At 42.8% G+C, this 10,000-nt stretch overlaps 3 protein-coding genes across 5 annotated transcripts in view; 2 read left to right on the plus strand and 1 right to left on the minus strand.

Annotated features, from left to right (window-relative positions):
* slc25a19 (solute carrier family 25 member 19) overlaps nucleotides 1–1,736 on the plus strand; it is a 5,052-nt gene extending 3,316 nt beyond the window's left edge. For all 3 annotated transcript variants that reach the window (XM_083545043.1, XM_083545044.1, XM_083545045.1), the window contains exon 7: nucleotides 1–1,736. This exon is cut by the window's left edge and continues 169 nt beyond it. In XM_083545043.1, the coding sequence (XP_083401169.1) occupies nucleotides 1–11 (11 nt within the window). In that variant the 3' untranslated portion in view covers nucleotides 12–1,736.
* Nucleotides 1,737–2,922: 1,186 nt separating this feature from the next.
* mif4gdb (MIF4G domain containing b) lies at nucleotides 2,923–6,921 on the plus strand. The gene is made up of 6 exons (XM_083545266.1): nucleotides 2,923–3,143; nucleotides 4,637–4,730; nucleotides 4,837–4,946; nucleotides 5,038–5,193; nucleotides 5,279–5,371; nucleotides 5,452–6,921. Exons 2-6 carry the CDS (start codon nucleotides 4,649–4,651, stop codon nucleotides 5,677–5,679), a joined length of 669 nt encoding a protein of 222 aa, XP_083401392.1. The 5' UTR covers nucleotides 2,923–3,143; nucleotides 4,637–4,648; the 3' UTR covers nucleotides 5,680–6,921.
* A 380-nt stretch (nucleotides 6,922–7,301) lies between these two features.
* On the minus strand, nucleotides 7,302–9,382 carry mrps7 (mitochondrial ribosomal protein S7). Its single transcript, XM_083545264.1, has 5 exons — nucleotides 9,228–9,382; nucleotides 8,670–8,861; nucleotides 8,527–8,590; nucleotides 8,268–8,435; nucleotides 7,302–7,748 (listed from the first exon to the last, which is right to left on the minus strand). Exons 1-5 carry the CDS (start codon nucleotides 9,269–9,271, stop codon nucleotides 7,527–7,529), a joined length of 690 nt encoding a protein of 229 aa, XP_083401390.1. The 5' UTR covers nucleotides 9,272–9,382; the 3' UTR covers nucleotides 7,302–7,526.
* Nucleotides 9,383–10,000: the final 618 nt, after the last annotated feature.

Raw genomic sequence — 10,000 nt, forward strand, 5'->3', positions numbered from 1 at the left:
AAAGGTGCTGAACAGCCAAGAAGAAAACCTGGATCCTCTTGCTAAAAGTTGATCAAAACGTGCATGTAGGAACTGTTCATTTTAACGGATTTATTGTAATTTTTTTATCGTTTGGTACTGAGATCAGGACGCTAGCAAAAAAATAAATGCTCAGATTGTTGCTAGGAGAGCGCTAGCAATTAAGCAAACTGGTTACCAGGAAAGTATGGAAGAATTAAGCAAAATGACACAAAAACTACACAAATACATCCGCAACGTCAACATTTACCTCAGATATGTTGATAAATCTGTCAAAAAAATGGATACATTGAAGATCGGCCGACGTTCCTACACGCCTAGATGTGTAGAGTTAATATGGAGGAGTGGGCGGGGCTTAATTGTTGACTGTTTTTGCACTGTATACGAGGGTCAGCGAGCTTGTTTGCTCTATACGCACACATACAGATATACAGTACCTCATAGTTTTATATCTGTTTTAAAAAATCAACCCTAAAACACTTCTGACGTTTGTATTTAAACGCGATCAGCTGGTATCTTCTCTCTACGCTAACGAGTGCCTGCAGGTTTTATATTTATTTCAGCCGAAACGGTGTGAGCGGCTTCTAGCTTGTTTTAGTTTATCCGTTTATTATACAGACAAAAGTTTGTGGACAACTGACCTGCTTCTTTTTGAACATCGGATTCCACATTTAGTCTCCATTTGCTCTTAGACCAACCTCCACTCTTCTGAGATGTTCCACTAGATTTTATGGAGATTTCATTCAGCTACAAAGGTGCTGGTAAAGTCTGGCACTGATGTGGGTGAGGTGAGGAGGCCTGGAGTTTATCCCAAAGGATGTCTTCCACACACTTCCAATCTTCATGGAGCTTAGCTTCGTGCTGGATCAGGTTTTGGGTCTTCTAGATAAAGTCAAATTTACATTTAATGCTACTAGATTTGTATTCCTTTGTGTTTGTGTGGAATGTTTGGAGAGGAACCACAGATGGCTGGAAAAGTCAGGTGTCCCAATACTTATGGCGTATAGTGTATAATATAAGCGTGTGTTTTGTTTGGTCAAATCAACTCCATGATACTTTTGTGGAAATCCTGCATTACTCATGCGCTGATTTGGTGTTTTTATTGCTGTAAATGACCTCCATTTTTGTTCAGTCAGCATTTTAAACTCGCAATGCAATTTTTTACAAAAACGAGCAAATTTGTAAAAAAACGTTCAAGTCCAGTCATCTACGTTTGAAACACAATGTTACAATGAACACGTTGGTTGTGTTCTGATGTTAGTGTTTATATGACGATCATAAATCATTTCACTGCATAAATATACGTGCGATATTTTATCATCAGATTTATTTAATTTTTTTAAAAAGGTTGTTTTTATTGGTCAGCACTTTAACGCTAACCGTGGGATTTTAGATTAATTTCTGGGTCATGCCATTGTTCTGGTTTCTCCTACACTGCTGACGCTCATCACGTTGTTAGCTATCTAGCTACCCTCACCCAGCCGGGTGTAATTTGCGCCACCATCGGATGTCCGATAATAGGAATAAAATTAGTGCTGCATGTCACATGACATACACAGTTGTTACCATGTGACGTATCATTTCCTGAATGTATCTCTCACTACTTCTGTTTTTTTAAAACCTTTTGCATGTTACGTATTAGATTGTGTGTGAGGGTTGGTGCCTTAAAGTATTTACTTAATGTTTTTTTTATTACACAATAAATCCAGTGTACTTCATGTTTTTTTTCATGGATTCATTTAAAGTTCTCCATAGATCTTTTTAATGGCTTTGTTTTCTGTGCACCTCTTCGTTATCTAGCTAGAAAGAAAGAGGCTTTGAATTGTCTCACATATGCTACACCATGCACAGAGGGGTAAGGGCCTTGCTCAAGGGCCCAACGGCAGTAAAGTGCAAATAACCCCGAAACCTTCCAATTGGTCACCTGGAGCCTGTACCACTGAGCCACCACTTCCAAGTTTTCACGTACCCCAGTTTATCAGGGTCAGAGCACAGTCTTGCTCAAAGACCAAACAGTGGCAGTTTGACAGTGCTGGGGTTTAAACCCAGACCTTCCAATTTATTACCCAGAGCTTTATTTTTGTAACCACTGCGCTTCCACTTACAGCATGTTAGGGTCAGAGTGCAGAGTCAGCCATAGTACAGCACCCCTGGAGCAGAGAAGATTAGGTGCCTTGCCCAAGGGCCCAAAACTGGCAGCTTGGTGGTACTGCAACTTGAACCCTCCAACCTTTTAATAAGTAACCCGTAATCAGAAGTCTCATTTTCCCTCACGTTACTTCAGCAAACCATGTTTAATCTGTATCATTTCATTTCTTAGGAAGTAAGTGTTGAACTCAATTCATGTGAACACAGCTTTACAATTTCTACTCTAATTACCACAACTCTCAGAGTATCAGACCTACCGTAAATACATGACCCACAACCAAAGCTACAGTTATTATAAATAACCTAGACATTTTTGCCCAGAACGTGTGTAGCGTTTTTGCGTTCTGGTTACGGCGATGTGAGCTTTGTACAGCAGCCTCGTGTTCTGATGAAAAAATGAACCAGCCAGAATTCCCTGAAAAAGTGGACAACTGGTGCATCTTATCAGACACTGAGATAAAAGTTGATTAGTATGGTGAGTTATTTTCCAGCTAAAGAATGTATCCATAAATATTAAGCCAATGTGGGATTATTAAATACAGTTATTTTACAATCAAACCAAACATGAATAAAGTTAAAAAATAAAACAAAATGCCAAAGATAGCAATAATATCAGCAAACTGCATAACCGCCAACAGAAACCCACCTGTCCACCTCTGATATTCAGTAGATGGTTAAATCCAGATTTTTGAATAGAAATATTTTGTATTTGACTCCTGTGGCTACACCACCTAGTGGAGTACTCAGGTAAGGCGAGATGACGTCATTACAACATGGCCGCTATTGCTTTTAGTTGGTAATTCGTCTTTATTCGAAAAGTTACGGTTCGGAACACGGCATTAAAGGCGGAACGGAAGTAGGGAGCAGGATTGGGGCACAAGTGTGCGGATTGGGACACAGCCCCAAATCAGTCATCCGAGTAAAGAGGAAGTAAAACGTCGGGGTTCAGAGACGATGAAGATGAAGATGACTGATGGGTAAGTTTTGTGTGTGTGTGTGTGTGTGTGTGTGTGTGTGTGTGTGTGTGTGTGTGTGTGTGTGTGTTAGTTAAACAAACAGCCTGCACAGTTACACTATGTGTGAACAGTTTGCAGAGTTTATCTGTGTGTAAGGAGAAACTTTGTTGGCTCGGATTTTAGTTAAATTGTCTCAGTGCACTGCAGGTTCAACATGAACCAAACCCATGAACTGGGTGATTTTCTTTATTGTGTGTGTGTGTGTGTGTGTGTGTGTGTGTGTGTGTGTGTGTGTGTGTGTGTGTGTGTGTGTGTTTTATGTTCGAGACCCACCCTGTGTTTGCACCCACACAAAGGCTTCTATACCAACGTGTACCAGATCACTGTATATATTACATCACTATAGATCACTAGATCACTACTTCACTATATATCACCAGATCACTGTATATATTACATCACTATAGATCACTAGATCACTACTTCACTATATATCACCAGATCACTGTATATATTACATCACTATAGATCACTAGATCACTACTTCACTATATATCACCAGATCACTGTATATATTACATCACTATAGATCACTAGATCACTACTTCACTATATATCACCAGATCACTGTATATATTACATCACTATAGATCACTAGATCACTACTTCACTATATATCACTAGATCACTGTATATATTACATCACTATAGATCACTAGATCACTACTTCACTATATATCACTAGATCACTGTATATTACATCACTATAGATCACTAGATCACTGTATATCCCTGTAGATTGCTGTATATCACTATATATCACCAGATTACTAGATTACTGTATATCACTATAGATATATACATCACTATATATACAGTGCAACCTCGATTATTGGGGGGGGGGGATTTCTAGGTTTTGACTCTCCTTTTGATGGTTCCTTTTACAAGGGGAATTGTGCATGTACTGTACTGTAAACTCAACAATTGAGAATGACTTGTCATAAATGTTTTATTTACTACTTTAAATTAATAATACAATAATAAAATAGTTTTTCAAACATTTTTATGTATGTACAAACTTTGTAAGAAAAAATTCCCATTCAGTTGTATTTCCACGCTTCACCACTAGAGACCTACAGTTTACCAAGCATGACAAGTTACCACTGACATCACAGTGCACCTTCTCCATCAAGAGTATAGAAGGCCAGAACACTGACATCATGCAACCTGTCACTCAGCAGTGGTCTTTCAGCATGCATTCAAATCACGCAAACCTACCGAACAGCAGCTACCAGAAGAGAACAAGAATCACCTCAAATACGATCAATTCTATACCCAGTAAAGTTTGTGTTCTGAATCCTGTACCGTGTTTTTACTGACGCGCTGGGCGAGTACAATCCCCTGATCAGCGCACACCAGATAGTGAAAATCCTTATATGGTTCTTCGAGCTAGAGAGGAAAACTTCTCAAAAGTGTGTGTGTGTGTGTGCGTGTGTGTGTGTCCCGGTTCTTAGACACTGAGCACCATGGAGGACTCGTCCAAAGAGGAATACAAGATCCAGTCCTTCGACCCGGAGACACAGAAACTACTTAGAACAGCTCTTAAAGGTTTGTGCTGCAGACCTTCGTGACTTGTGTGGACTTCTGTAATGGAGCCACTCCTCCAGTCACAGCAGTATTATCCAGATGTTTCTTGTGTATTATTGTGTGTCAGATCCAGGGTCGGTGGATTTGGAGATGGTGTGTAACATCATCGTGGACCAGTCTTTGAAGGATCAGGTGTTCAGCAAAGAGGCCGGACGCATGTCTTTCACCATCGTCCAGGTAAACGTGAATGAAAAGTGGTATTGGCTAAAACAGACCAGGATTTGTGTAGGTAGGAGTTATTTTGTAATCTTGTCGACGCCCTCTGCAGACGGAGGCGAAGCAGAACAGCAGCAGCGTGTTCCGGCGTCACCTCCTGAACCGACTGCAGCAGGAGTTCAAGAGTCGAGAGGAGACGAGGATGAGGTCCACTCAGGAGTGGGTGTGCTACGTCTCCTTTATCTGCAACATCTTTGACTACCTCAAGGTGGTGTTCTGCAGCACTGTGGAAGCTCTTTACTAAACCAAGTCACGTGTGCTTCATGCTAACTGCGCGGGTTTGTTGTGTGTAGGTGAACGACATGCCGATGATGGCTCTGGTTCACCCGGTCTACGACTGCCTGATGAGACTCGCCCAGCCGGACGCTCTCAAAAACGAAGAGGAGGTCTGTTTACCCACAATCCTCTGCTTCACTACGTCATGATGTTAGCATGATGGGTTTGATGATGATGTTTTCTGAACCAGGTGGACTGCCTGGTGCTGCAGCTGCATCGTATCGGTGATCAGCTGGAGAAGGTGAACGCAGAGCGCATGGACGAGCTGTTCTTCCTGTTGCGAGATGGCTTCCTGCTGCAGCCCGGCCTCAGCTCGCTCTCTCGACTCCTCCTGCTCGAGATCCTCGAGTTCCGCGCCGGAGACTGGAGCCTCAGCGACACGGCACAAAATTACTACTACAGTGAGGTGCACGACTGATTCCTGACTTGCACCTCGGCCAATCAGAAGCGAGAAGCAGACATTACACTGTTTCTCCAGACCGTTCAGAACTGTGTGTTACAATCAGACAGGAAGTGAACAAGTGCCTTCTACGAGACCTTTAACCCTTGGGTCCATTACTCTGAGTGTTAATTAGCATAGGAATGAAAGTGTTTCCATGGTTAGGGATTGATGATTGAGGTGTGTGTGTGTGTGTGTGTGTGTGTGTGTGTGTGTGTGTGTGTGTGTGTGTGTGTGTGTGTGTGTGTGTGTGTGTGTGTGTGTGTGATGAATTTATGGAGAACAACACAATCATGTAGCTGTGAGTAAAACTTATCTTAAAGCACAAGGATTCACCATGATTTCAATTCCACACTTCCTACGACTTGTCTCTTGACTTGAACTTTGGATTTGATTGGAGTAGAAGCCGAGTGCCTTTGATTTGACATGAACGTGACTTTTGAGACTTTTGATGTGTCTTTGCTTAAACTAGCAAACTTTTGTACTTATTTGAGTAGCAGCCGTACGACTTCAGACTTGACTTTGCACTCAATTTGAGTAGTATTCCAGGCAATTTGACTCTATCAGGGGAGACACTGAGACACTTTGACTTTGACTATGAGCTTGACATGGACGTGAATTTTGAGTAATAGTTTAGGGCTTGATGATTCGAGTAATAGACGTTGGACTTGATGTGCCTCTGATTTGAGTAGCAGCCTTAGAATTTATGAACGATGATACTTTTGTATCTCACATATATTGAAGGTGGTGACTCTGTGGTTAAGACTTTGGATTGAAGGTCACGGCTCAGCTCAGCGCTCTGGATAAGAGCGTCTGCCTAAATGCCATACATGTAAATCGACTTGATCAGTGGCTTTAGTGACGTTGACGACAATGCTGGCGTATGTAGACACTCGAGACTTTATTATTTAAACCTGGATCAGATCCTCCAGGATCCGGATCTCCAGCACGGTGCTAATGTAATGACCCAAACAGAACGACGCTGTAATGTTAAGGGGGAGGGGTTTAAACAACACGTTCTGATCTTACTGAGGTTTTTTGTGTGTTGGCTGATAAAAACTATACAGCATTTATAATGACATTCAAAGGTTATGCAGGAAATACACACCAGCCTGAGTGCAGGACAAATCTGGACCACATCACCTCAGTGTTTGGGTGAGATGATTAGTGAAAAGTTTTAAAGATTTGCCTTTAAAATCCAATAAAGAGCTACAATTTGAATGGAATTGTCTTTTTTTATTTATTTTTTTTTGGTTTCTCAACTATAAAATGCCGCATTTTTGAGTTGCACTTTCTTTACAATTTTGTCTACCATTAAGTGCATATCAGCGTTTGCTCGTTTGACACACTGGGAATAATTTACCCAAACAACTCCCTGACTGACTTCTAAAGTATTTAAGTCAGGAGTCCTCAACTACCAGGAGGTGGATCGGTACTGGACAATGGATCATTTGGTAAAATACAAACTATTATATTGCCAGTTTTTTTAATTTTTTATTTGAAAAAAAAGTTAATTAAATTGCACCATGCTGTTCAGAGCTTAGATCTTCAGAAAAATTTGGATTCTTTTATTACCTTCTCACCAGGAAAACAGACCAAAGAAATGTTTTTGTTTATTTATTAATGGTTATAATACAAAAACACACATTACACTTGGCTCATGTTATAACATTCAGCAGGAATCAGGACGACTGAAAGATTACAGATGAAATCTCGTAAAGTCCAAATACTTTCATGTAGAATTTTAACAATGTTTTCATGCTCCCGTGTCCAAGGCTGTGCTACCGTCCCGTCCCGTCCTGTCCTGTCCTGTAGCCGCGTCCTGGTCACCACCAGCGGTAATGCGCGTACGCCCGGTTAGCTTCGGCCATCTTGTGCAAGTCGTGTTTACGTTTAATGACGTTTCCCTCGTTGTTGAACGCGGCGAGGAGCTCCTGTGAGAGTTTCTCGTACATGTGTGTGCGCCGGTGCTTGTTGTCTTTGCACTCTGTGATCATCCACTTCATGGCCAGGAAACGCCGACGCTTATCCGTTAGAGGAACAGGAACCTGGGAGGTGGAGGAGGATGGAGTTAGAGCTTACAGCATTAATGATCCAAGTAACCCGAATAAACCGCATCAAATACTAGAAGTCCTGGAACGACTATGCCAGGTGAGTTCTCTAAGAGAATCATCTTCCAATGATGTCTCCAAACTTCTCCCTGCACGACTCCTGATCATGTCTCCAAACTTCTCCCTGCACGATTCCTGATCATGTCTCCAAACTTCTCCCTGCACGATTCCTGATCATGTCTCCAAACTTCTCCCTGCACGACTCCTGATCATGTCTCCAAACTTCTCCCTGCACGACTCCTGATCATGTCTCCAAACTTCTCCCTGCAAGACTCCTGATCATGTCTCAGAGCATCTCCTTGATAATGTCTCCCTAAGATCTCTGATCCCCTCCCTGATATCTCTCAGTGGCTCTTCTGCTCAAAATGGAATCATAGGAATGTTCTCAGATTGCACCACCGCCTGGAAACACGTTACTGATCACTGTTCAAACTTCATCAGATGTTCTGGACTCACCTGGTAGTTCCTGCCTCCTTTCTGAATGCTGGCCAGGCCGATGATGGGTTTGCAGTTCTCGATGGCTTGGTGGAAGATGGCGTACGGGTTACACTCGATCTCCGCTTTCTCGGCTGTCGGACCTCGGTGGTATTTCTCCACCTGCCTCCTCTTGATCGTCTCCAGTGTCTGAGGAGGAGAGATACATGAAAGAGGCTCGTGTTTGGGGGAAAAAAGAACCTTCTCCTGGTGCATTTCGAGGAGCGGAAACGGCTCGTACCTGCGTCATGATTCCTCGTGCCAAGACTTTGTTTCCGTCCTGCATGATCATGTTGACGAACTTGCTGTGGGACAAAAAGAAATGGTTTTAGCACATAAATCAGGAGTGAGGCAGTGCTGTGAAGGTGAAGAGCAGATGATGACCTGATTATCGGATCATCAAACTGCGAGCTGGTGGCACCAGACTTGGCTGCTTTGATGGGTCTCAGGGTTTTCAGCTCCCGTTCCTCCTTCTGCTCAGGACTGAGCTCTGACTCGGGGATGGAGTAGACGTCTTTACGCGGCTCGGGTTCCAGGTAGTATGGGTTATAACGAGTCCACCGGACCGGACACACCCTGAACAACACACACACAAACACCAGATTACTACAACAACAACAACAACACAAAAACACTGCAGTGTGCAATAAACCACCTCAGGAATATCAATTAAATCCCAAACATCTAACAGTTCTGTAAATAATCCACTTTTCCCTTCCAGCATCAAATCCATTACTATATCAGTCTTATGGACTTCTGATCTGAGGATCACGTGATGTTTGGATGAACTGCCAGGACGTCAGAGGTTATAACGCTTTTCCTACAATGTTCGTTTATAAATGATGCAAAAGCGCTAATTATTATTAAATCATCCTCCAGAAGAATCTGCAGTCAACATGAAGCGGCCATGGAGCCGTGAAGGAGTGAGAATGTGGTGTTTACCTCGGAGTCCAGGAGGATAAAAGCTTCGCGATGGAGGCCGCCATGTTGGAAACTGTGACTCTGAAGGAACCCGCGTGAGGCGACCATCATACTGCCTGATCAAAACTCACTCACACACACACACACACACACACACACACACACACACACAGTTATACTTTTCAACAGTGCAGAGTAATGGAGAGTGTGTTAGAGAAGTGAAGAAAAGAGTGCAGGCAGGGTGGAGTGGGTGGAGAAGAGTGATAGCAGGAGTGATTTGTGATAGAAGAGTATCTGTGAGAGTGAAAGAGAAAGTTTATTTGACTGTGGTGAGACCTGAGATGTTGTATGGATTAGAGACAGTGGCATTGAGTAAAAGACAGGAGGTGGAGCTGGAGGTAGCAGAGCTGAAGATGTTGAGATGTTCGTTGGGAGTGACGACGATGGACAGGATTAGAAATGAGTTTATTAGAGGGACGGCGCATGTAGGACGTTTTGGAGTGAAGGTGAGGGAGGTGAGATTGAGATGGTTTGGACATGTGCAGAGGAGGGACATGGGGTATATCAGTAGGAGAATGCTGAGGATGGAGAACCAGGAAGGAGGAAAAGAGGAAGACCAAGGAGAAGGTTTATGAGTGTGGTGAGGGAAGACATGCAGGTAGTTGGTGTGAAAGAGGCAGATGTAGATGGATTTGCACTTCTGCCTCCACAGCAGGATTACAGTGACCACACATCCTGTTCTAGAGGAAGCCATGATTGTTTGCGTCTGTGCTTCACCATTGGCTGTGGTCTCT

Source organism: Silurus aristotelis (assembly GCF_946808225.1).
Source record: "Silurus aristotelis genome assembly, chromosome: 6".
In the NCBI taxonomy this organism is placed as follows: domain Eukaryota; kingdom Metazoa; phylum Chordata; class Actinopteri; order Siluriformes; family Siluridae; genus Silurus; species Silurus aristotelis.

Bases quoted from the DNA above. Each gene is read 5' to 3' on its own strand.
- mif4gdb (XM_083545266.1), top strand. From the start codon at position 4,649: ATGGAGGACTCGTCCAAAGAGGAATACAAGATCCAGTCCTTCGACCCG. The intron at 4,731-4,836 runs GTTTGTGCTGCA...ATTGTGTGTCAG, and splicing joins ACTTAGAACAGCTCTTAAAG to ATCCAGGGTCGGTGGATTTG. The intron at 5,194-5,278 runs GTGGTGTTCTGC...TGTTGTGTGTAG, and splicing joins ACATCTTTGACTACCTCAAG to GTGAACGACATGCCGATGAT.
- mrps7 (XM_083545264.1), bottom strand. From the start codon at position 9,271: ATGGCGGCCTCCATCGCGAAGCTTTTATCCTCCTGGACTCCGAG. The intron at 8,862-9,227 runs GTAAACACCACA...TGTGTTGTTCAG, and splicing joins TTATCCTCCTGGACTCCGAG to GGTGTGTCCGGTCCGGTGGA. The intron at 8,591-8,669 runs GTCATCATCTGC...TTTGTCCCACAG, and splicing joins TTTGATGATCCGATAATCAG to CAAGTTCGTCAACATGATCA.